This window comes from Serinus canaria, chromosome 1 (genome assembly GCF_022539315.1).
Source record: "Serinus canaria isolate serCan28SL12 chromosome 1, serCan2020, whole genome shotgun sequence".
Classification (NCBI taxonomy): domain Eukaryota; kingdom Metazoa; phylum Chordata; class Aves; order Passeriformes; family Fringillidae; genus Serinus; species Serinus canaria.
Genome location: NC_066313.1, coordinates 103,682,743 through 103,709,568, shown reverse-complemented (window position 1 = coordinate 103,709,568; position 26,826 = coordinate 103,682,743). Strand labels below are relative to the sequence as shown.

The 26,826-nt window shown below is 39.4% G+C and overlaps 1 protein-coding gene across 5 annotated transcripts in view; it reads left to right on the top strand.

Annotated features, from left to right (window-relative positions):
- Positions 1 to 796: 796 nt before the first annotated feature.
- The window catches only part of TAB3 (TGF-beta activated kinase 1 (MAP3K7) binding protein 3), a 41,796-nt gene continuing 15,766 nt past the window's right edge, over positions 797 to 26,826 (top strand). For 2 of the 5 annotated variants that reach the window (XM_050971967.1, XM_030234415.2), the window contains exons 1-2: positions 801 to 1,016; positions 24,381 to 24,569. In XM_050971967.1, coding sequence (XP_050827924.1) covers positions 24,468 to 24,569 — 102 coding nt within the window. In that variant the 5' untranslated portion in view covers positions 801 to 1,016; positions 24,381 to 24,467. Of the gene's footprint in view, positions 1,017 to 24,380; positions 24,570 to 26,826 lie in introns of all 5 variants that reach the window. The other 3 variants (XR_003945539.2, XM_030234416.2, XM_030234417.2) reach the window with 3 other exon arrangements.

The following is a 26,826-nucleotide window of genomic DNA, read 5'->3' as shown; positions in this document are numbered from 1 at the left end:
AGAACGACCAAAAATATTACTTGGACTGGCACAGGATCATGAGACATTTGGGTAGGAGCACAGCACACCAGCGTTTTTCTGCTCATAGCTATCCTGTGCCATGTAAGAACAGGCACTGGAACAGATCGTCCAGGGAGAGCATGGAGTCCCCTTCACTGGAGACATTCCAGCACCGTCTGGACACAGCCCCGAGCCATGTGCTCTGGGATGGCCCTGCCTGAGCAGAGAGGCCGGGCCCGATGACCCACTGTGGTCCAACCTGACCCATTCTGTGATCCTGTGAACTGTGCCGCAACCACTGTGCGCACACACCTTTATCGCTGCTGTCAATACTCAGACAGTAACACCTCAGTTCCCGTCACTGCCCAACCACGCTCAGGCTTCTCTAGAGGGGGAAGCCGGGGGCGAGGGTGCCCAGTCACCTCTAGCACGCAGCACTGTGTCTTGCCCTGGCTACGGGGAAGCTTCGTTTAAAGGCGCTGAGAATCGGCCAAGCGCCGGGCCGGAGGAGGGACGGGAGTGAGCCCCAGCGCGGAGCCCCCTCACACCGGCCTGGCCCCACCCCTCGGGCACGGCCCCGCCTCTCCCGGGCCGGCCCCGCCCCGGCCCCGCCCTTGCTCCGCCTTCTCCCTCTCGTTGCCGCGCGCCTTCGCGCCCCCGCTCCCCCCAAACCCGGCCGCCGCTGCCTCCGCCAAGTCTCGCGAGAGCCGTGCGGTCCGGCGCGCGCGGGCCGCGCCATGTCGGATGCCGTTGGGCGCAGCCGGGGCCCCGCCCCGCCCGGCGGCCCCAGCGCCCCGCACTGAGCCCGGAAGCGCTTCCCGGCCGCGCTGTCCCGGGGACCCCGCTCCCTGCTCCAGCCGCCGCTCCCCGCGCCCGCCCGCCGGGCCACGCGCCTCTCCCTCTCCCCTTCCTCAGGAGGAGCGGGGGGGCCCCCGCAGCGGGGCCCGGGGCAGAGCCGGGGGGCGGGAATGCAGCCGCCGGAGCCGCAGCCGGAGCCGAGCCCCCAGCGCAGCACGGTGAGGGGGGGCGGTGGTGAGGCACGGGTGTGGGGGGTGAATTGGGGGCGGGCAGGGCCGCCCCGCTGCTGGGGGTCAGTGAGGGAAGCTCGGGTGGCACCCCCGCTCGCCCATCCCGGCGGGCTGTGGGTGTCTCCCCCTCCCCGTGTGGGAGCGGGCTGCAGCCTTCCCGGGGGAACAGACGGGCTACCCCGGGGAGCAGGGGCTGTCCTGCCCTGCGTGGGCCCGGGTGTGGTGACGGGAGGCGGCTCGTGTTGATCCTGGCTCCTGTTTTGCTGCCGCACTCCCACGCACCAAGCAGGGAAAACTTTGGTCTTTGTTTTTGGAGCCCTTTGCGGAGCGAGGCGGACGGAGTGCCCGGGGATCCCCTGCGGGTGTCCCCTGAGCAGGGGCTGTGCTGTCTGCTGGGCCACTGATGCTGCTCTTGCTGCGTAGAAATAAATTAATTAATAAAAAGCAAATGGAATCACAGGTAAACGCTGCCACAGCCCCTTGGACGTGACTGCAGCGCGATGCTGCTGCTGCCTTGGCTCTAGAACTAGAAGGCCCCCAAAGGTAGCAAGGCCTTCCTTGGCTGTGCTCTGTCCAGAGTCTTGGCTTCAGTCGGGTTTGAGATCTTATCGACTGCTTGTATTGGCTCTGAAAAAAATTAACTCGAGTTTCCTTTTACTTGGGTTTTAAATGTAAGTGGATATGATGGATGGATGCAGCTCTTCTTTATACTGTTCAGTGTTAGTGTAGGACTGTGCAGTCGCTGTGCTTTTCCCCTTGTTCAAACATAACTTGTAACATGATATTGGCCGTTGTTTCCCTGGCTTTGGCAAGGAGAAAATAAGGAGAGGAAAGACAATTGCTTAGATGGTTTGGGAATATCTGTACTTCAGATTTTGGTGAAGATTCCCTGTGTTCAAAAAAATGGAATGGCTTAGGTATGCCACACTTGGAAAGTAATGGAAAAACTTAAAGTAAGACACTGTGTTCAGGTAAACATGCATAAAACTGTTATGGAAGATCTCAGTGCTAACAGGTTTGAAGACACTATTCTTCAATTCTAAATAAATCTTGAGAGTGGTCAGGTCAACCTATCCAGCTGATGTGTCAGTATGTGTTTGTTATTTTTAGTGCTGGTGTTTACTGTGACAAAATTGAGTAGTATTTCTTTATGGGCTTATGTTCTTTAGCAGGTGCACCTGATCACTAAGATTTCCAGAGGACTTAGTATAACAGAGCTCTTAAAACTTACAGGTAAAGCTTTCATGGTCAGAGGCCAGTCACTGTTCTGGTAACTTTAATTTTGTTTTCTAGCTCTGCAAGAAAAGCAATACTTTCTTCTGCCCCTCCTTAAGTATATTTGCTGTTAACATATTTCATGTAAAAAGAAGAAATGTTAAATTCATTTCCTCTTTGTAGAGAGAGAGGAACAGGATTCTTAAAAATAAAGTATTTCACAACATTTGTTAAAGCTTGCACTTTGTCCTGCCTTCTGAATGGTGTCTGTTGACAGCAGTAATCTGAAGAGTGCCTTAACAACCTGTATTAATGTATATATAGACAGCCTCTGTCCTTAAAATTACCAACATACCAAATTTTGCACACATTAGTAAAGAATAATAAAATCAGCCTTTAAGCCTGCCTTTAATCTTGAATCTTTTGCTTTAAACACAGGTAGCCAGATGAGTATAATGTATTCTTATTATGAAATTATACTCTTATTATGAAATTATACTTTTATTATGTTTTTTGTTTTTCATCTTGTGTCATAACCTTTACATATAATGATGGCAGGTAAATGTAATGAGGGTGTTGTGAGATCTGTGTCCATTCTTGTTTCCTGAATCTCATTGAGGCTCCTTTTTCTTTCCATGATTTTTCATCTTGAGGAAGACTAGATAAGTTGAGTAGGTATTGTGAAAACACATCTGACTCTCAGCCAGCTTTGGTGATGTCTGTGCTGGTGTCTCTCTGTTGAGTTGCAGAGTAAAAGGTAATCCTAGTGGAAGTCATCCAGGAGAGTGCATTGATGTGATTCTTTGGGTTATCTGGCAAGCTCTCCTCTGTCCCCTCTCAAGAATTATGTAGGGCTTAAATGAAGTTTTTGGTTGTGCTGGTCTGTAGAGGCTTTCTCCTGGTTCCAAGCCTGTGATGATTCATTTTGTATGCAATTGTAAACAGCATAAGTATCCTCAAAGTATGACCTGGAGAAGTATTCTTGGTTAGGGCAGGAGTTATAGGGGTATGTACTGCAGTTCATAATAAATAGGAAACCTAAGATATTTTTTTGAATTCTTTTTCAAAGCATTTTGTCTTCAACTGGGAGGATTTTCAGTCTCTACTTTCATAGCTTCAGTGTTTCAACAAAATCACCAACACAAGCAAAAGCCTTTGATATACTTTTTTGACACCAAAGGTATTTTAGTGGTGATCGAGTCATTGAGTAAATGATCAAATCTAGTAAATTTTGGGTAACATCAAGTCTGAGTGTGTGCTTAGTCATCCAACTCAACTGTGCTATGACACATTCTGCTCTGGGAGCATCTGTGATGCTGCTGTTCCTCTGCTGTGAGCTGAAGTAGGTACAGTGCCTGTGTGCTCACACATAAGTGCAAGGAAAGTGTAACTGAAGGTGTTTGCAGTGGAAGTTATTTTTGTTATGTGGTATGGTTAATAGGCAGGTGAAAAACAGTGTGAAACTGAGAGGCTTCATACAGAGCCCAAAACATTACCATAAGCACCTTTTGGGCTACTTTTGACTACCAGATGCGTGGTAGAAATATCTGTGACTTGTGGTTTGCAGTATCTTTTCCTGTCCCTGTCTTTAACAGAAAAATAAAGCTGAACAGAGAAATGTTGGTGCTACCTAGTGCAGTAAACTGATAGTACGGATTTACTTTCAAATCTCTGGCCAAGTTTTTATTATTGCCTTTTTTTTTTCAGGTTGGAACTCTTGGTTTTCTCTATCGTACCAATTTTCTCTAGGCTTATTTCTGTATGGGCATAATAGATTAAAATACTGTCCAAAAGGCAATATTGACTGTCTTGTTTTTGTGAGAGATGATTGAGAACTGCTTTGCAGAAGTTGCATGCGTGGTGATGGCATGATGCCAGTTCTCACATGTGAAACTCTCTCTGTAAGTGGAAAGATGAGTTTTGAAAGACTTGTTTAGAATCACGTGTGCAAATGTTGAAGGTGTTGGTTGAAAACACTGCTAGAATAGTTTCTTGTAGTCTGCCAAACCTTCAAGTGTCAAAGTTGTCCTTTGAAAGGCTTTCAAACTGTGCTCATAATACTTAAACAAAACACTCTCTCCAGCTCCAGGCAAGTGGTGATAGTGTAGGTGGTTCTGTGGTACTGAATATCCATGCTGGGTGTCTCCTTTTCTGTGTGGGGAGGCTGGTTGGTCAGCAACTTCTGTGCTGTATCAGTCAGTGTTTAGGAAGTGGCACTGTGGTATTGGTATCCAGGAGACTCGTGCACAACTTCCAGAAAAAACATCACTGGGGTGTTTTCATTGACTTGAGAAGCTGAAATACATGTCACAAAATTCAGTATGTAATGCGGTGGGACTATGCCACAGTATTGCTGATAACAGTTCAAGTTGTTCAGTGAGTTCTTACTGTTTGGCATTTTTCTTGTTCTTTTCTTCTTTTTGAAGATTAATTATACCAGATAGATCACAATGTCTGTCTCAGCTTAATGGCACTGTGGAAATAATATTTCAATATTCTTACACCCCATTGATTACTATGTTGAATGTTTCTCCCTTATCAAGTATTGTTTTAAAATAGCCAGCATAACACTAGAGATTAAAAATGAAAAATGCCATCTCTGTTGAGGTTATATACACTTTTGTGTTTTTAAGAAGCATTAGTTCTTCAGTTTCTGGTGGGCTTTATTTTATTAAGGGCCTAAATTCAAAGTAGTGGTGTTTTAAAAGCATTGAATTACCAGGTTTTTGTCCTAATCTGGTTCTTTTGTAAGGAAAATTACTGCTCTTTTCAGAGAGTTGTTTAAAGCAGGGGGCTTTGTAAGCAAATAGCAAAGTCACAAAGAGAGAGAGAGGCAATTCTGCTGTGGAAGTAAGTGTTGAGCAGCCTTGCTGTCACAGCTCAAGTACAGATGTTTTCCTACCTGCATGTGGGCTTGCTGGTGGATCATTTAGAGTGCTTTCTGGAAAACACCTTTCAGCAGATTCAGTCGTGTTCCACGCTCAAAATGAAATACTTTCTTTCAAATGAAATTGCATATCTGCTAAAGTGTACATTAATTTGGAAAGTGGATCAATTTATGTGAAATCATGGTTGATCTAGGGACAAATGGAGAGTTTTTAGAAAAAGAAATCCTGTTACTGTCAGTATTTGTCTTGGGTGTTGTGGCAGGAAAAAAACTGGAATGATTTAATAAACTGCATTCAGTATTGACTGTTTCTTACCAGATTTGGTAAAAAGAACCACAGCAGTGCTGGTATTTTAATCTTGCAGCTTTACGCTTAAGCATTTTTCTATTCCTTGGTTATATTCTGAGGTGATTTGCCCCCAGGTCATCTGTTTGAACAACTCTTCCTGGTTTACAGTCACAGCTGCATTAGAAATTGGCTGGCAAAAGGCTTTGCTTGTTCTATGTATGTTATTTGTCACGTTGGTATAAATCCTCAAGTGTAATTCTGTGTCTTCAGTGGGGAGTTTGTATACTTTGGCTTGACTCAAGATGGGGGCATTTTTTCTTAGCACTTGAAAAAGTTACAGATTTGTTTTCTTCTTCTGTGCTGGGCATTGGATCAATAATAGTTGATGAATAGAAGATGGTTTGGTTTTGTTGCCTTTTTTTTTTGCCTAGATGTTGTGCAAGTTATGAAAGAAATATAGAACTTGGCTTTCATGTGGATGTTCTTGAAGATCAGCTTGCAGAAATAGTAAGCCAGGTACTAGGCTGTTGCAAAGTATTGCATTAAAGTGTACCTGCTTTTTTTTTCTTGGAATTCTTATGTTTATCTTGAAGGAATCGCTGTAATCCTGCTAATGCTGGATCAGAAATTACATGTCTAGATAAGACAAAGGGTTAATTTGTTACAATTTCTCTGTTGCTTCACATTTGCTAAAAAAATACGAATAGGTTAAATTTCTACTAGCATGCATTACATCAAATGTCCTCTTCTCACTGCTGATTTGAATGTGTTAAAAACTTTTAATTTATTTGCTGGATATTCTCCTGAAAAGTCACTTGATGTTCTTTCCTGGTAAAAATCAAGTTTTAGCTGCTGGGTAATCTGGAGATTTGCAAATGGGACTTCAGTAATTGCTGAGTAAATGTTGCAGCTTAATTCAGAACACTTAGACGAAATTATATTTTAAAACTTTTGTCAGTGCTTTTGTACATTACCATGGATTTTTTTCTGCTCATTAGTTAGTTTCAAATGGACAGCACAGGAGAACAGGTAGTTTAGTGTTTTATCTATGCTGTGATTTTTGCTCTTTGGGCAGCATTGTGAAAGTGTGGTTATAAAAATTAGCATGCTGTTCCAACTTCATGAGCATCAATGATTAATACAGGTGTTTCACAACAAATCTCGTTGGGATGAATGCTTCATGCATTGTGAGTAAGTACTTCTTGAATAATTGCTCAGGAATATGTTTGCAGTTTTGTACTTTCTCCTGTTCTTACACTGGAGCTGTTACTTTTCAATGTGTACTGGTTTCAGTACCAAGCAGTGACAGTGAGAATTATCCCTGTTTACATCCAGCTTCCTTCTGTGTTGGTTTGAGTTCATTGGCACTTTCTGGAACAAACATTTTTTACTTATTGTTTTCTTGGAATATCCAGTTTAAAGGAAGAGAGGTCAGACAGAGAAGAGAATTTGTACCACATCTATTGCAGCTGAATTAAGTTCATAAATGGCAGAAGGTAGGTTCTCTTAAATGAACTCTGCCTCTTTGCTTTTGAAGCCCAGCCTCTAGATGCTGTAAATGCTTCTTTTTCTTTAAAGAAAGTTCCAAATCAAGTAAATGTTCTACTTGCCAATCCCTTTCAAGATTTGGGAGTTGAGGTAAATGAGGCTGAAGGTAGCCTTAGGCCTAAGAGAGACCTGAGTAAGATCAGCTATTTTGGTCTGTCTTTAGAAATCATGATCTACTATATTCAAAAAAAAAAAAAAAAGAGAGAGAGTCAAAAATCACTTAAGTGTTGAAATAAAGTTCCTTGATCTAGGAGTAAGAGGTCTGTAAGAGGGAAGTGGCTTCTGTAGAGGACAACTTGAAGCTTTCCAAAGAGAAGAAAAAATCTTTTCAGCAACTCTGTGCAGCAGGTCTTGATGGTCTTAGTTCCATCAGGTGAGTGACATCTTTTTGTAGTAATGTGGACACTGAGGCATCTTCAGTGATCTCTGTTGTTGTTACTCATGGAGGCACTAGTACCAACAACACAGACGTTTCTGGTACTGTGATAAACAGTACTTCTATTTCTGTAGGAACACTCAGTCACTTGAAAGCTGCTTTGCCTTAACTGAGACATTTTTTCTGTAAAAGTTGTAGCAAAAATTTATGACACTTCTCCTAAGAGCATATGTTACCCAAGATGTGATCAAGGCAGGGAGGCTTGTGCTGCTTGGTCCATATCTGTACTGTTCAGTTCCTGGGTTTTGATTTCAGAAATCCCAGTGCAGTTTGTTCTCATGTCCGTCTGTTGTGGAGAGGTTGAAACACAGCAGTGGTGGACTGGTGTCTCCAGTCTGATGGAGGATTCCTGTCCTGGAAATGCAGAGGAGATGGAAGAAGAGCTCCTACTTCTCTTACCTTTTAAGAAATCCATATCTTTAGAGAGAGAGATTCTGCTCACTCTCCTAGTGGTTGGATGAGGTGCAAAAAACTTCTTGTAGCCAGTCATGGGCTCAGTGAAGCCATGGTCCCTGTGGGTGTCAGTTCATGGGCTTGATGGCACAGAGAACTAGCTGAATCGGGACTGGTGTTGGGGAGCTGATAGGAAAGGATCAGAAGTCTGACTCTGTTCTGTGAATTGAGTTTTAGAAAGATCGCTCAAAACCAAGCAGTGCTTAAGGGCTTCCCCCCCACTGAATATTGTTAAAATCTATACCATAGATTGTTTTGTCCTGCTTCCTGTAAAGAAGTTTAAAGAATGTTTAGAGATTCTAAAGTCTCTAAATGTCTCATTTTTTGAAAGTTATGAAAGGTAAGGTTTTTGTGAGCTCCAGAAGAAGAGAAAAAGAAAGAAAGAAATAGGTTTAAGTGTTAGAATTTCTATGATTCAGGTGAGAGGAAAGTAGTTATGACATTGACATTTTGATATGCTTCTTCCTATGTTTTGATTATATGCTAGAACACAGATTCCAGAAAGAACAGATGTGTCTTATGAGGAGTTGTGTCCTTGTGACAGTAGCAAATTTCTGCTTTAAGGTTACTCTGAATAATTTCTCTTGAGCATAATCCCTGGATTACTCTATCCACTTGACAATTCATGGAATATTTGAGTTTAAGCTTTGCCAGTAGCCTTACTTAGTCAGCCTTGGAGTAAGGACTATAGGTATTTTGAATTAGTTCCTAAGTTCTACTCTCTGAACTTTTTTGCCACTGTTGGTTGTAGTGCCGTCAGTAAAAATGGTTGACTGCCACAGGCTTATGTAAACTGCACTTATTTTTTAGGTTAAACTATTTATGGCCCAGGTTTGTTAGTCTGTTCAGAAGGTGAACACTCTACATACTAAAGGGGAATGCATTTAGATTTGCTTAGGGCTTTCTTTTATCTGCTTTTCTGAGTTTGGTTTTGCTTTGTTTTTTTCACTGTAGTTGGTTTTATGGGTGTTGAGGGTGTTGTTTGTTTTGTTTTCCCAGCAAGTGTATGGTATACTTAGACTTGTAGGGCAAGTTATTTCTGTGTATAGTAGCATTTGTGAATTATGTAAGCATGTTACATAATCACAAATAATCTTAATTTTTATTAAACTGTAATAAAAGTCAAGCAAGGAGAAAAACTTGATGCTTGGGGTTATTTGTTCAGTACTACTAATGATCCCATATTCTGTACTATGAGCATCTTAGTTGTTTGGTTTCCTGATAGCATGTACAGTGTGGCAGAATGCCACTAGAAGACTATCCAGTAGACAAATACTCTACCGAAAAAATTGATTTTTTTTTTTTTTTGTATTTTGGTGTAAGCATTTGGAAAGTGTTTTGGTGATTATTTGAATAATGCATTCTTAAAAAGCATTAACAGCTGTGTTGCATTTGTAGTAAGCAGTATTTAATTTGGGTTCCTTTAATGGTTAATGATTTTACTAGCTATGAAAAAAGACTACTTAAACATGAAAGGAGCTTGCTAAGGTGCAAACCTCAAGGTTGAATTATAATAGGTTTTTATTACACATATATTCAAGTACATCAAATTTGTGTTAGCTTTATTAAATACTCAAAGATGAGTAACTTCTGAGTATATTACTGTGATAATAAGTCTTTCTGCAGAATAACTTTTCAGGAGGGATCTGTGAGGATTCTGAGCTTGTCTTTAGATGTGTTTTAATTCTTATATGATACTGGATTAAACTCATATCAGTTCTGTGTATCTCAAAATTCTAACATTTTTCAATCACAATATTCATATTTTGTATAGTTTGCCTTGGCTTTTGGATTATTTTCTTTGTTCCGTGCTTCGTATTTGCTAATCCCTGAGATTTATATCTAATCTGGTTTGATGGCTTTGTTTGTCCTGTGGTCGAGGCTAAGAATTTTTCCCAGTTCTTCCAAATAAAAAAAAAAAATGGAGATTCAGGAAGGCAGGTTTTCAGGAAGTTGAGAACAATCAAAACTACTCCAAGGCATAGGTTTCTGGCTTGCTTGAATATAGATCATCTGGATTTCAAGGAGATGCTGGTTTTTCTATCATTTAACATGGAAAATAAGACTTTTACAAATCTTACATGTTTTCAGTGTCTAAATCACTGGACAAAGTGTGACCAACCAGAGCTGTTGGTTGCATGGTTCCTTGCAACTATGAGCTTCCTGTGAATAACAGGAAAACTGCCAAATGGAATTAAAGAGTTCAGCCTCAGACTGTGACTTGGACTGCTCTCTTAATGAGCAAGTCTAATTTTCAATAAGTTTTTGTGCCTTACCTAAAGAGTCTGCTCTGAGGTCTTTGTGGTAAGATCTCGTCCTGACACTTTGGTTTAACACTTCTTTCTCTCTCACCCTGGCTGCCTGCTTCTGTCTCAAAGTTTTGTCTCTGTCTATGACACAAGATACTGGGGGGTTTTGTGGGGAGTCAGGAAGCTGATCCAGTTTGGGTGAGTAGTGTTTGCAAATCAAAGTTTAGCTGTAGTGATGTCCATGTCACTATTTGGTCTCTAAATTTGTGGTGGTGTGTTGGGAGGAGCAAGCATTGAAATGAAAGGAGAAGCAAATTCTTTCTTCAGAATTATTGTGTTCTACTGGTTTAAAGTGATTATGAAACAGCCAGATGAGACTTCCTTTGTGACAGTTTCTCTTGAGGAAGCGCCCAGAGTGTGTGCTATTGGAGAGCATTTTATGATGATAAATATTTCCCTAGACAAAGATTCCCCCCACCACCACCACTCCAGCTTATTTCCTGAAGTTAAAGGGTTTCTGTGTCTAATACTCACTTGTTTAAAATTTTAAATGTTTTTTTCAGTGTTCGACAGCAGTATCAAAAACACCTCTCTTTTGCTGGGGTTGCTGTTTCCTTGGTGTTTTGGGTTGTGACTGTGTATGCTTCACAAAAAAAAAGGATGAATTTGGATGTTCAGTGTTGCTTTTCCCTTGTAACTGCATATTTCTGTGCCTCAGCATAGAAGGGAATTAGATTGCAGCCCCCATGTTCCCAGTTAAAGTTGGTAAGAAACTTGGTATTTGAATGTGATATGTTTGTAATTTTTGGTGTGGTTTTTTTTTCTTCTGTTAATTATTTTGCACTTTTGTTGTTTCAGAATTTTTTTTTCTAGAAGTAACATTCAATAGCATCTTAGTAGTTCTGATATTCCAGAATTCACTGCTGAGTTGTCTTTCTACTGACTTTCAGACCTGTCTAGAACATGTTTGTTACATAGTCTTCATTAGAGATGCGTTTGTTTTACGCTATTAATTTTAAAACTGCTTTTAATATGTAAAATACACTTGGCAGTTTGTTTTCTTTAGGTAAAAGTAGTTGTATGAAAAAATTTGTAAATTAGAAACACATACTTTTGATTTCTAGTAATGAGATTTCCTTCAAATATTTGATTCTTATTTGAAAATAATAATTTGAATTTTAGGTGTTGCTTTTTGTAATAAATAATGCAGACTGAGAGTTTTTAATAGAATTTTATCCTGCCTATATGATTTTTTTCATGATATCGTTGAAAGTTTATAAAATGAATAATAAGTAGAAAGTCAGTACTACAGTGTTTGAACCTGTGGATTAATCATGCACCTGTTTGGGGTTTTTTATGTGTTTCTATATATTTTGGACTTGATTCAGTTGAATTGAGCATGTATAACCACAGAAGGAATGTATTTACTCTTACATGTACTTGGAAATATTATTGTAAAGGCACTTTCTCGTTAGGCTGTTTTGTCTGAGGGCTGTGTGCAGTTCATTAATGTCTCAAATATGTAAAAAGTTGCTCTTATCAAACAGAATGGTTGGGTGTGGAAATCTGACAAATAATCAAAGTAATAGAGATTGTTGTGTACTTGAGGAAGTATGTACAGAGCTGCATGTGCATTGTCTTCTGCAAATGTTTAAAATTATGTGAAATTTACTTCTAATCCGTTTGAAAATTAGACAAAATAATAAGATATTTGAATTAAGAGTAGCTCCATAGGCTAAACTGTGCAGACAGTAATGAAGAATTAGTGGGTGTTGAGTATCCAAAGTCTTGTGTATTCCCTGACTGGAGACCAGTAGCCCTTCTTGGAAGGTGGCTAAAACAGAGAAACAGTCAGGTTGGATGAGATGGTATTCTCATGTAAATCTGGTAACTGGACATTCTTTTGATTGTGGTTCTCAAGCAAATATTGTTTTTAAAAAAAAGATTTCATCATTTTTCAGCCAATAAAACCACAGACTTTAAATAGTACTGAGTTTGGTTCACCATAAAAAAAGATGGTGGTGTGCAATAGTCGTGAAAATGAGCACCAATTATTTTTGTATTGTCTGGGATTTTTTAAAGTATGAATTACCTTTGTTTTTTTAAAGCTGATGCTGAATCAAAGAGCATGCTTCTCTGAGGTACCTAATTACTTAATTTGCATATTTCTCCAGCAGTTATAAGGAACAGAAAATCTGCATATGATTTATAGTCAGACTTAACAGGTCTGTTGTGGTATTGCTCAGCTCATCTGTCCATTCACATACTGAACATGTAGCATTGCTTTCCATCCTGTGGGGGCGGAATGACTCAGAACAAATCAAATAAGGCTTGTGCCTAAACAGCACTAAAAATGTCAAAGGTTTTCATCTCCTTACTTCTCCTCTCTCTCCTTTCAAAGCAGAGAGAACCCAAAGCTCACACTTGAGTCTGGGTTGTGTAAATTCTTAGAGCCGAGTTTGTTTGCAGTAATGTTGTGAGAATTCTGAAGGAGTCATTGGGCTGTTTGGTGAAGCAGAGGGTGTGACTACTTGCACTGTGATTTTGGAATCAAGGCATCAGATTACAATGTTATTTTAATATAAGCTGGTTAGTTTTTTTTATTCAGAAATGTACACATTTCTCACTTTGTGCTTCTTTGTCCAGGGCTGGCATTTTGTGTCACTTACTGGCCTAAGGGGAATGCTCTGGTGGCAGTTGTGCTTGGCCAGCCAGGGGGAGACAGCAAGTTATTTTAAACTTTAGATTTTTCTGCTGTCTAACCTCCTGTTGTATGTAAGACTGCACTGTATTTGTGGGAAGATATGACCTTGATTTTTTCTTATTTTTCCCCTCTGTGTTTTCTGTACATGGTGCACCTCTAAGACTGAAGGGAGTTTACCGAGAAGACTGGTTTGAAAAGGTTGAAATTCTTAATTACTAATTGAAGAGCTGGGCATGCTCCACATTGTTGCTTTCTACAGACCATATGGACACTCCCACTTCTTAACAGTAAAGAAACTGGGAGTTGGTTAATACCACATCTCTTCCTTTGCTGCAGTATCCAAGCAAAGGAAACCACTGTGGCATAACAGGTGAAAGAAAAGTTTTTGCGTTCTTGTAGTGCATCTGAGCCACTCAAATTGCTGGGTGGGTGTCAGTTCCAATCTTCTGTTCTGATGGAGGTGAAGAGCCCTGAGCACAGCACAAATACCAGAGCAAGCTCAGTGTAGTGTAGAGAATGTTTCAACAGTTCTTTAGCTATTGCTTTACTGAGTTACGCACAAAACTCGATAAATTCTGAAAGAAGAGCAAGGTCTATTAAAACAAAGAATTATGTGGATTTTGGAGGCTGCACCTACCTTGAGCTGCTGGACAGCATCTTTTTGGTTTTGTGGAGTGAAATAATCCAAACCTCTTGAAGAGAAGAATGAGTGAGTGACTATTTTAGGTTGAAGCTGCCCTTGAGCCCTTTTGGTTTTTTCTTTTTCTAAAGGAGGATTATGAGGATAGCTTCCTAAAAGGGAAATGAAATCAGTGCAATTTATCCTACCAACCTTAATGGAGTACAGTAAGGCAAATCAGTGTGGAAATGATTTGGCATTAGAGAGATGCTGATTGCTTAAAGTGCTTAACTTGCATGTGTAACTTATATTTGGAAGGATATTTGTCATGTAGAATAAAATAAGGTATTGTAAAAATACCTTGAAATGATACCTTTGAAATTGTGAATAGGGACTTTTGGGTGAAATGCTTTGAAGAGTCAAGTACTACCTGAAAGTTCCAGAACATGGGCCTCATTCATTTAGTCTCATATTCAGATTTATACGTTTTTTTTTTTCAGTATGTCTACCTGATGAAAGTGGCATTTACTTGTAACTTCACCATCAGCCAGCTGTGCAGTGTCAGCTGTGGAAAGACTGCCTAGTAGTCAAGGACCTCTTTCCCTCTACTTTGTATCCTACAAGGCTGATTTTATAAAGCCAAAGGTTTGTTCAATATGTTCTTGCTATAGGTTGCAGTCACAGGCTCTGTGAAAAAGCATCCAGCTCCATCATCACAAAATTGGTCTTTTATGCTCAGGTGCATGTAAAAAGTTACACATGCTCCAGCCAGGAATTGTGTTAATCTTATCACTTGGATTTGAAATTTTCTGGCCTGGTGTCAGACCAGCAAAAATAAACAAATGTTATGACAGATGACCTGAATACTTCCAACCTGCCTTTACTGAGTTGAGTAACTAAGGTCCAGACTGCAAACACAGCTTTTGTTAACCTACCAAAGTCATGACTTAGCCTTGGAGAGAGAGCTAATGTGTGGGTTTTAGGAGGAGTTTGTGCTTCTATGTAACTATAGCTGACCTATGAGTGATTATAATTCATTCATCTTCCAATTTAATTTTAGAAAAATAAGGAAATTGGAATAAATGTTAGAAAAAAGTCAGTTTAAAACTGTACCCAGTGTGCACAGAAGAGCATGAAAGTTATTTGACAGTATGAAGACTGCTCCATTATTAGAATAGAATATTCTAGCTGTAAGTATTGATTGTTTTTTCAAATATACAGGCTTTGGATACTACACTGAGTTGGGAACAGAAGAATTTACCAAGTAGCTACTAGATTTTTAGTTTGGCAGAAGCAATAAATACAAGGGAAATAAATAATAAAAGTATATTAACAAACATATATACATATGCACACACGCTTGTATAAATATAGTGAAAAGGTGTCATTGCCCATGGCAGTGGGTTTGGATTTAGGTTATCTTTAAAATCCCTTCTGACCCAACCAATTCTGTGACTACCAGAAATTAATTTTGTTCATGATAGGGTTTAATGTAGGTGACTGCAGTTTTTCAGCTGTTACCTGTAGTTTCTCTGGTGTTAAACCCACCTGGTTTGAAGCTCTCTGTAGGAAGAGGATACTCTAAAGCTTTTATCAAGATACTGGATACTCTTCAAGGTCTGAAGCTGTACAAGAATTTTGGCAGGAATGCATTTTAGGATGAACAACTGTATTCATATTCTGGTCTTTCCATTATCTCTCTTGGCTCTTTCTATTTCTGGCCGTGATAGAACAAGTGAATCTGAAATAGTATTGAAACTTCCTTATAGAGATTTGCTATTCAATCAGTTCCCTAGATGGGACAGCTACAGCTTTATCTGAGTGTTGATTAAACACTACCCTTACATACCAATGCTTCTTGTTGCAACAGATGTAACATATGGAAAGCTTATGGAAAGAGGGGAAACAGCTTTCCTTTCACCAGACTTTTTTTTTTTTTTTGTATCCCATTAGTATTTTTTAATAGAGAATGCTGAAGGTAGTGTAGAAACAAAGTATTTAAAAATGTCTGCATCGTGTAGTATCCAAGGCACATCTCCCCAGAAAGTCCATCTGGGGCTAAGATGAGATAAAATAATGTTAATAGAAGATGATTGTGGTCTGATGTTGCAGAAACTGTCTGTTGTAGAAACAACAATATAATTTTAAGGCATTCTTCCCTCTCTGCCCCCAAAAGCAAAAAGAAGAAGAAAAAAGATGCAAAAAGCATAATCTAGGGTGTATATGACAATTGTATATATACATGTATAGCTCATTCACATGCATGTCTGTATGTATTTTTGTTGTTGGCTGATAATTTTTTATTTTACAGCCCAAGGATATTGGGCACAACAGTTCCTGACTATGGCACATGGTTGAGCACCTCTTCATGTACAGGTGTGATCATGGATAACCTCAATGTGTCAATATGTTATATTGCAGTAGGCAAAAGTAACAGTAATATAACGTGGTGTGTAACCTATTCATGTTACTGTCTTGCAGCACTCCCATGAGCAGGTATTTGTGTAAAGACTTGTCAGAAGATACCACAGAATCAGCGAGGTCCATGTTACATTTCCTTATGTTAACAATTTCTTCTGGAATGATAGAAAAGACAGGCACATTGTGTAACTTGTTCATTGTATTTTATAGCAATTCTTCATGTCAAAGAAATCTACACAAGCCACCAAAGTTTAATTCTAAATTTTAGAAATGAAAGTTGATGTTCTCTATTGTAGTGAGTATGGTTCGTATTTTTCTGTACTGTTGTTCTGTATTGACTCCTGTCCATTGTTTTCTTTCTCTGTCAGCTTTCTTCCTTTTTGTTCCTGTTTATATGTGCTTGTCTGCTTCCCTCCTCAGTTTCATGTGTGTGTGAAGAGTCATGTCCTCCATCAATTTGTGTTTGCTGGGGATCCTGAAAAGTAGTTCTGTCATCCCGTCATTCCACTTCTTTCCAATCTAGGGTTTTTTCTTCCAGTTTCAATGGCCAGAGTTAGGAGAGGCTGGTGGTCATCAGGCCAGAGAGTGTTGAATGTTGTGCTTCCCAATGTCCTTTTTGCCTTTCTGAACTGGTCATACTGGGTGTAGAAATGTAGGGAATCCAGTGTGCAGACAGTCTGCAATTGATGTTGCTTTTTGTAGAGCTGTCACTTATAAGGGCTGCTAATAAACATACGCAGGTCACTTAACTTGAAATTAGTGATAATTACAGTCTCTCCTGTTTCTGCAGGAAAAGGAATACTTCTACTTTATGTTGTAAATATACTTTGTGATCATTTTCTCAGTGATGCAGAAAAATGTAAATGTTTAAGACAGAGTGTGTTACAGAATTTGTCTGCATCCAGTAAAGCTTTTACATATATGCAGTTATCAACAAAGTAGAAAGCTTTGATTCAGTGTATCGAATATAGAGTATTTTCAAGATTTGTCATAGAAGAATTAATCAGAGACTTAACAGAGAAACTTGACTGGTCTGTTTATTTTAAACTGTTGCTTGCAACACTACTATGGCAAGCCATCACAAAAGTCTTACGGGTATTTCAGAAGCAGGAAACCTAATATTTAAACAGTTGATTTAGAACTTTTGTCCTCTTCTTTCTGCCTTGGTAGTTGCTTAGTTCTAATACTTCAAGTTTTAATTCAAATAGATGAAATTTTCTGTGGTAGCATAAGCGATTAGATGTTATTTTTCAAATTTTATGTTATTATGACTCATCCTATTGCTGGATTGCAGCATGATTAAGTGAATTTAAATTCTGTAGTTATTGCACAGCTTCAGCTCACTCTGAGAGGATGGCCAGGCTTTTTTCATAAAATTGTTTTCTGAGCCACCCAAGAAAAAAAACTGGTTAAAAATTCAAATAGTGTAGTTTTGAATGTGTGGAGTGCATTGGTGTACCTTTTATAGAAGTATCTGCAGGCTTAGACAATCAGCTTTTACTCTGCAAATGGAGCCTCTTTCAGATTTATTGATAACAATTTGTTTGTTTAGAGCAGTCATTTTTAATAGGGAGAAGCCCGAGTCAAAGTGAAAAAGTAAAGAAAAGTGAGGGGCACATTTAAGCTAATTTTGTGATTAGCCATTGAAACGTGTAACAGCTGATTTATGAGTGTAGATAACACCAAAATTTTACAAGTTCAATGTGAGTAATCCAAATTTGGTGGGTTGGTTGGTTGGGTTTTTTTAAATGATTTCTCTCTTGAGGCTTTTTGCAACTTCTGGCTTTAGTGAATTCTTACTGATCTGAAGTCCTGCAAAAGTACTTGCAGTGATTCATTTTGTAGAAGTGTCTTGTGGAGAGACTTGTATTTTGACTTCTAAATATACCTAAAGAACAAAGCCTGTTCCAAATGTTTTACGGTGGATTCAGTAGTAGCAATCAATTTGTCATGTAGGAATAGGAGTTAGTGCTGAGAATCACCTTGTATAGGAGCTGCTAAGCATCTCAGCCTGGAACAGTATTGAATTCTGTTGTGCTGGTCAAGATTCAGACTGGTGCTCTGCAGATAACTCAATGTCCATGTTATTTGGAGACATTGCTTCTTTGAGAAGTTTTAATCTCATACTTCTGAGATGGAAGCTCACTTTGTCAAACAGATTGTATATGAAACGATAGTCCAGTACTTTTGCACTTTGTTAGCTCAGTTCTCTCCTGTATAAACCTCAGCTTCTATTAGTTGCTTAACTTGGAAATATGAATAGCAGACTGTACTTAAAAATTAAGAAAAAGATGAAGTTTATGATCCATGGATTTACAGTAGATCTTCTCCAATGCTTTTTAGTATATACTCAGTTTTACGTTTTCTTATATCCTTTCTGGTTCATTTTGATTCCCAGAATAGGATATCACTACCAAAAAATTTTGCATCATCATTAAACTGCTTTTATCAGGGCCAACACAGAAGTTGATGAATTAGGAAATCTGGCAGTGTACTGTTCCCTGCAGGATTTTTCCCAGCCACAGCCTTATTTCACAGGTGTTCAGTCAGAAATCATAGATCATATGTCCTCCTAAGGAAGGTAGTTCCTTCCTCTTACAGCTTTGGGTTCAGTCATGATACTTGTGCTAACCTCAGGATTGTCTGTGAGCTGTACAGACTCACTTGCATTTGCAACTTGTAGTTATGCCTTATGTTCTGCAGAGCCCTTCTGGAAGCTGATATTTGTGGCATAGTAGCATCATTCCTGAGCTATCCCCCTGCCTTGGAAACTTTCTCTTTTGTAACTTTGCTCTGTAGTGAGAGCTGCTTCTACTTGCTCACTGGGGTGAGAGAACCAGCAGTTCCTTGGAAGTATTTATTGCTGTGATGCAGCTTCTCAGTGTATGAGAGGCTTAGAGGAAAGATTAGGGGAGACTTCTTGCCAAGGTCTGTCATGACAGGATGAGGGGCAATGATTTTAAGTGGGAATACAGTAGGTTAGATTGAACATAAGGAAGACATTTTTTATGAGGGTGGTGGGGCACTGGAACAGTCTGCTCAAACAGGTGATGCTCCATTGTTAGCAGTGGTCATGCTGGACAGGGCTTTGAGCAGCCTGGTCTAGTGCCCCCTCAGCAGGGCTTTGGAACTGGGGTGACCTTTGAGAGTCTTATCACAACCAGACTGTGCTGTGATTACTTAGTAGAGGAATTACTAGCCAAGAACCTCTTAGCTACTCGCTAAAAGGAGTATCATTGTTCCAGTTAAGTAGTCCTCTCATTATAATTCAGTTTTTACTATTTCCCAGTGTAATGTAGTTATTAAAAGTAAATTCTGCTTTGTGGAGGTTTGATTTGTGTATGGGATAGGGATGAGTTTCACCCCTTTTGCTTCCAAAGCAATTAAATAAGTAACGTCTCTATAGAAATGTTTTGTTGGAAAATTCAAGTTTTGGATCCCTCATTGCAAGGACTGGAGGTGCTGGAGCATGTCCAGAGAAGGGCAATGGAGATGATGAAGGGTCTGGAACACAATTCTCAGGAGCAGCTCTGGGGAGCCAGGTTTAGCCTGGAGAGGAGGCCTCAGGGGGGACCTTATTGCTTGCTTCTCCCGCCTGTAAGGAGGTTGTGACCAGGTGGGGGTTTGTCTCTTCTCCCAGAGAAGTAGAGGTAGAACAAAGGGAACTGGCCTCAAGTTGTGCCCAGGGAGGTTCAGGTTGGATATTGGGAAAAATTTATTCGCTGAGTGATTAAACATGGGAACAGGCTGCCCAGGGAAAGTTGGAGTCACCATCCCTGGAAGTGTTCAGAAAATGAGTAGACATGGCACTTGGTGATATAGTTTAGTGGGCATGGTGGTATTCAGTCAGAGGTTACACTTGATCTTGAAAGTCTGTTCCAACCTTAATAATTCTGTGATGTAGATGGAAGAGAGAAAACAGTGACTGTTTTCTGTTTCCACCCCCTACATCTCTGCTGATGCACTGGTTAAATGTTTCTAAAGGCCCGCATACTGTCCGTATACTAAACACTGGTTCATTTCAATGTTGATGGCCCGTAAGGATGGCAAAGTGTAATTAAAGGGGGGAAAAGCAAAGCAAATACTAAGGCACACAAAACACATGCTTAAGGGGTAACAGTGATTGATAATGATTTTTTGAATTTCTTAACAACCTGTGTAATTAACATGCTTGTGCACAGATCACAGATTCAACCTTTTTATGCTTCAGTCATGTTTCTAGGCAGTGTCACTGTTCGGCCAGAAATGGGTTTCCTCTGTCCAGGTTTCTGTTACCTCAGAGTTATATATTGTTTTTGTGTGATACAGACACACCACACTGTATCACAATATTACTCATTTATAGAGTCTGTGGGAAGAGTTTCAAACATGGACAAAACTGATCATTGCTTAAGTTTAAGCTACTGGAGGGAAAAAAACCCAAGCAAGTGAAGGAATGATTTTGTTGCTCTACACTCCTTTTTCATCCATGACAGTATTCTAATCATGCTGACTTTAATGATTAACATTCCATTTCAGTACTCGGAGCTGTTCTAGGCCATCACATGACACATCTGGGTAACTGTTGTATGGATAAATGGGCAGGGATATGGAATTGTCAGGAGAGCTTGTATAACTTTACCATAAGAGATCAATTGGTCAACAGCAATAGCTTGTCAGCTTTATTTTTAGTTTCATTCTGCTATATACCTCTATTTTGTGCTTCACATTGCCTTGCTACCATCCAGGGGTTTTATGGTCTTTTACACAAGTGAATGACTGTTCATCAGAAGACAACTTGCCAAACCATGAAGCTGTGGATTACTGACATAGTCAGTCATTCAGAACAATGTCAGCAGCATGCTGAGCTCAGCTTTAAACATTGACTGCTTGTATTTTGCTTCATTGACCTTTATAAGTCTGTGTAAGCTGACAGAATGTCTTAAAGTTCTGTTGTGTCTGTCCTACTGTGTGAAGCAATACAGCCCCAAAGATGTGGGAAGTATAACCGTGTAAATAAAGAAAACTTCTCTTAACAAAGAGGCATTCTAATTTCTGAGGGGGAAGAGTTGTGCCTAGATATATATAATCCTAAAAATTATTTTAGCTGGACTGTTGCAGGGAAAAATAATCTTTGAGGTGTCTCTTAAATCATGTTTATTCAGTGAGTGTGTGACTGAAGATGGTTGTGAGGAAAAATTGCTCTTGGCACTATTAAAACAGTTTCGTTTCTTGTATTTCTGAGATTTTAAGGTCTTCTAGCTAGCAAGTTTTTGTGAAGGTGTCATATTACCATTAAATCATTTGCCTGCCTTTGCTGCAAGAGCAATCCAATGTTTTAGCTGGATTGCTGTAAGTGTTGTGACACTTGTGGGATGAGTTAATTGTTTTTGCTTATTTGAATGGTTAAATAAATGCAAACTTAGTGTACAAATCTGTTGTCTTCCTTTTCTGTATTGGAATTAGGTCTTCATTTTCAGTATTGTAATTTTTAACAATGACAGCCAATGTAATTTTCTACTGCAGGCAGGCACCTTTGAATTTAAGGTAACAGTGGTTCCAGAGGCTGCTCAAGGATTAGAGGTGGGATTACAACATGATTGCATCTGCAGCCAGGTCAGATGCTGGGCATGTTTACAAGGCTATAGTTGATGCCTATTAAATAATAGGTATGTGTGGGATGGGATGTTAAAAACCACATTTTTGCATAGTTAATCCTTTGTGTGAAGCAACTCAATTTGAATTTTTAACTTTAATCTTAAGTGTCATGGTTCTATATAAGCTGATTTAAAAAAATGTTGGGTTGGGTTTTGATGCATTGAACTTTCAGTAATTACGAGGCTGATCATGTAAGGCACCTCAGTGTGTCCCTTAGCCTATGAATACTGTGTAAGAAAGTCTTTGAAGGATTGCTTTCCTAGCCTGTTGTGGCTCAGCAGGAGTTCTTGTCTAAGCATCTCAGCTGTGTAGCCTTTGCTGAAGCCCTTGGCTCTCTTAATAACTTGGTTCTCTGCCTGCCGTGTGCTGTGGAGCAACATGGGAAGTGAGTATTGTATTCCAGCCAGTTCTTGCCTGCTTAGGGTGGAAAATGGGCAGTCAGTTGTAGTCAGGTCGAGTAGAATAAGCTGAACAAAATGCTGGACAATAGGCAGGACAAAAGGCTGGGCTTGTACATAATGACAATAGTAAATTGTGGTATTGGCTACGGGGGGAAAAAAATTTTGTGGTATTGGCTACAGGGGGAAAAAAAACCAACACATTTTCACAGTAGCTTAGCAATGTAATCCAAGGATTTCAGAATGATTGTATGTTTGTTCATGCTCCCCAATAGTTATTTTGAGTCTCTTGTAGGCTTTTTAAGGCTGTCTGTGCACGTGTAAAGGCTGGAAGCTTCGACTCCTCAAAATAAAAATGGAACTTTGTTACCCATTGTGTTTAGAAGTTTGATAAAATTCATAGTTGGTCAGCAACTGCCAGTTACTTTGTATGATACCTGTACTCACCACACATGTTTGGGAAATGTTAGAAAACAAAAAGTTAACTTCTGTTATTTTAAAATCATAGTAGAAAAACAGTGAATGTGTTGGTGATGGATCTTCAGTCCATGTTACACTTACAGTCACCCATGTTACATTTAAACTTTTATTTTAAGAGAGAAATGGTGAAAAGGCTCTTGTCCATGCAAATGAAATTTTCATAATTATTAGCTCCTGTTTCAGATGCCATCATCTGCTATTCCACAGAAGTTTTAACTGCAATTTATTCTGTTAGGGTACTCCTTCATTACTGCATTTCAGCCTTTGCCTCCTGGGATGAGGAGAGTTGTGTAGAAAGACATAGAGCTTGATTGCTGTCAGGTTTTCTTTGAGTATTCTTGTGATGCTCTGCCTTTCAGAGTATAATGTTTGTTCGTCATTTACAAAAAAAATAGGTTTATAAAAGATCCCCTGTTGTGAGTGTAGACAGGAATTTTCTGCTGGAAGCTTAATTTCCTTTTTAAAAAAGCATTACTGTGAACAGAAATGAGTTGTGATGTACAATATAAGCGTATTGTGATATTTCCTAAGTCACAGGAAGATAATTCATATATCTCACTGTTCTTTATACTTGTCTCATTTATCTTGAAAAAGTGTGTGACGTGGCAGATGTGATACTGGGTATTGGAATACATGAGATGGGACAGAGAGGGATCCTTTCTGTGGGCACAGGTGGTGTTCAGTGAATGCTGATGGCAGCTGAGAGCTGTCCACATGCAGAGCCACACATCATGGACTGGACTTGACATGACTCCTGCTTTTTTTACCTCTAAAACTTTAACCAAAGTGGGGTTTTTTTACCCTAAACCTTACACTTTTCTTTGAAGATACATACTCTTTTTTCTTGCCTAGGAAAATAAACTTTCAGAGGAAGCTGTTGGAATTTTAGTGCCTAGAGGTATGTGTGTGTTTGCTGGTCTGTTGTGCTGCTGGAAGCTGCTGCTGAAAGTTGAACAAATGAAAAGCTGACTGAATACCTGCACCATGTGCCACCCACAGTTGCACTGGGGTCAAGATAAGCATGATTCAAACTTGGGACTTTGGGCAGATAATATATTATTAAACACCAGCTCAGCTGGCATCTGATTTTCATTTTCTTTTTGAGCACAGCAGTGCATTCTCTGCAGTAAAGAATTCCACTGAGCAGTACTGTTGGAAAGGTTTTTGAAGTTTAGCAGTGATAGATGTATAACAGGGGCTGTGTCATGCAGCACCTCATGGAAAGTTTTTGTGAATCTTTGCTTAGACATCAGCTGCCTTTTGGTTACTGCTGTGATCATGAGCCACAAGTGCAAAAAGTGTTTGTTGGCTCAGGCTGATTTGCCTTCCAATAGTCCTTGAGTATTGAAGTTCAGGGAGAATATTTTTGTTGAATACAAAAATTTTGAAATGGAAGGAGGTTTAGGGGATTTTGTTTGGTTTGGTTTTTGTCACTCATTATGTTAGTATGAATGTAACAGGTACTTCACAAAAATCTTATGTAAATGCTTTTCTAATCATGCAAAGCGCTCTTTAAATTCTGGTTAATTCTTGTTCAGTTTCCCAAAAACTGCTTCTGACTTCTTGGATTTGTAGTGATGTAAAGACAAAAGAGTTTGAACCCTGGTAATAGAGTAGCTACTTTGTTTTCCAGCCTTTTATTTCTAGCATATTGTAAATAATACATCTGTAATTGGTAATACCTTCATTTTTTTCTGCAGACCTTTCAGAATTTCACTGGGAGTAAATATATAACAGTTCTATTTTGTGCAGGTCACAATAATTAAAGTCACACGTGGTGCTACAATGGGACTGAGTAAAGACCTGAACTAGCACATTCCAGTGCAATGCCATATAGACATACCCATGGTATGTTAAGTGTTTTAATATTACCATTTGAGATGTGGTTATTCCCACTCTTATGTTTAAGCTGCAGTCTCTCTTGGTAGTTAAAAAGCATTACGGTAGTTTTTCTACACAAGCAGTTTGGGAAGGACAGAGTTGTGATGGCTTAAAAGATTGTTTTCTTTCTTACAGAAAATGCCAGAAGCCTCAGAAGACCACAATCATTGGAAGGCCTGTTGACTTCTGTTCTCTGGTAATCTGGAACATCATCCATCTGGCATGGCGCAGGGCAGCCAGCAGCTCGACGTGCAGGTACTCCATGATCTCCGGCAGCGTTTCCCTGAGATACCTGAAGGCGTGGTGTCTCAGTGCATGCTTCAGGTATGGTGAACAGTCGATTTTATTTTGGCACAAACTATGAGTTCAGTATGAAAACCCTTTTTATTAGTACACGTGGAGCATAGATTTTCATTCTCTTGGTTTTATTTTAAAAGGTTGGAAGACTTCACTACTTGGATTTCTGTCTTGTCTTTTAGGTACAAAAATTCTTTCATTCTTCACTTAGGTTTGTGGAGGTTATTTTGCACTGATGTTTTTTCATTGTCTGTGTGACCTGTGACTGTATGTATATAGATAATAAAGAAAGTGGCTAATAGGATGTTAATTGATGACAGCTACATAAATAACATAGATATATTGGAGGAAGTTTTAGTAAACAGTCACTCATACTGCCAAGATAAGGAGTTGGACTTAGCAATCTGATAGTTTTCCCCCTTTTTTCATGGCTCTCTAGAGGTTTAGTTGTACTTCTGTCTTTCTAGGTCAGGTGGTGGTTCTTTTCTCTGCACTCCTTTTCCTTTCCATTTCATCCTTCCACCTTCATCTCAAATCAGAAATTGGAAATAATAATAAGTCACCAATGTAATAAGTAGTGGTTATCTGGGAGTACCTTCAGTTAATGGGAGGAATCAAGAATAGAATAGAAACATGCAAGATATTGTTTGGCCTTGGGTGGCCATGGCTGTGGTTGGAAAGCTGTTCTTGCGTCCTGCCTGTGCCTGGCAGATGAGTAGGTTTACTTAGAATAGGGGTTGTAATTTTTGCATTTTGTCTTCTAAATCGTACAAATAAAAATTAATTGCTTTCAGACAAATGTAAAGCAGGGGAAGTCCTTCAATTTAAAGCTTTACTTATCCTGACAGTCATATCTTCTGTAATAAGTAGACAAGCCTTTTGATGAGCTGTGTTTGTCATAGACATTTTTAAATTTATAAAAGTAAAGAACCCATAATGCTGCAGAAGCATATATGGCATTCTAGATAGCTAGTTAACTTTGCACAGCAAATACTTGTTATGTTTTTAAGTATAGATTTTGTCCAAAACTACTTTATATTTTAAAGATACGTGTGCTGATTTCCAATAACCATTTGCAACAAATGCTCTAGATTTAACTCACTTTGGAGCTTTAGACCTGTCAAAAATTGAGGGTCATTTGAAATGACAGAGGTATTCCATACCCTGATAAAATCAGATCAGAGCCTGTCCTGTAAATGTTCTCTTTAGCTGCACCCTGACCAAGTGACTTAAGGAAACTGAAGGCTCTGTTCAAGAAGTTCTGTTTAGATGGCAGGTGGCTGATGGTAGTGGTTCACTTTTTTGAGACTTCTGCCTTGGCATTGTGGTGCTGGTTGTTATTACAAGGTCTGGTTCCCACATATTCTGGTCTTAAATTTTTAGTGCTATGCCTGGATATTCCCAGTGATCAATGATGTTTAGAAGGAGAGCTCATCATGAAGGGAGGTTGTCAGGGAGAAGTGACTGCTGCACTTTGCTGTCATGTTTAGTAGTAACTCTTCATATGAGAAGATACAGATTATGTGAGTTCATCTGATAGTGAAATCATATGAAATTTTGGGAAAGTCATCTTCACGCTGGTATTAAGATTGACTAGGTATAGTCCATGAGAAAAGAAATGTAACATGACTTTTCAGGCAGAGGCTATGGAAAATTGTATTTCAAGGCAATATGTGTATATATGTAATATATGCATACAAATTTATATAGTGATAGTGATTAAAATAAAGAAATAAAGAAATGCAGCCATTATTAATGTCCATTCCTTGGAATGGTAATTTTAGCACACTGAGGAAGGCAGGGGTGTATGTGCATATATAAATATGTACACACTTGCCATGGAAGGAGGTGCTCTCTGTCACAGAAGGTACAGTTCTGGGACATGTTTAACAAAGCTAGGGTGCTAAGGGCCAGATTTAGTTGAACTTAAAGTGAAATTTGTTTTCTTTAGCTATTATTTAAATTAAAATCTGAACCACAGCTGATGGAGGCTGTTACATGATGAAGTGGGGAACAACATAAATCCACCATCTGGAATGCTTTCTAGTGATTTACTCATTTGGAAAAGCTATCATTAGCTAAAGTTGTTCTTTTAACAGACTACATTAAGCTAAAATTAGTGGAAAGGGCAAGAAGGGAAAAGGGATTCCCCAATATATTTCTCATTTGATTCATAATTTATTGTCTGTATAATTTCAACTGCTGGCACCACAGAACAAATCAAACATTTGAAAGGGTTATTTGGTTTCTCACTGATGTATGAATAAACCTTTTTTAGCCTTAA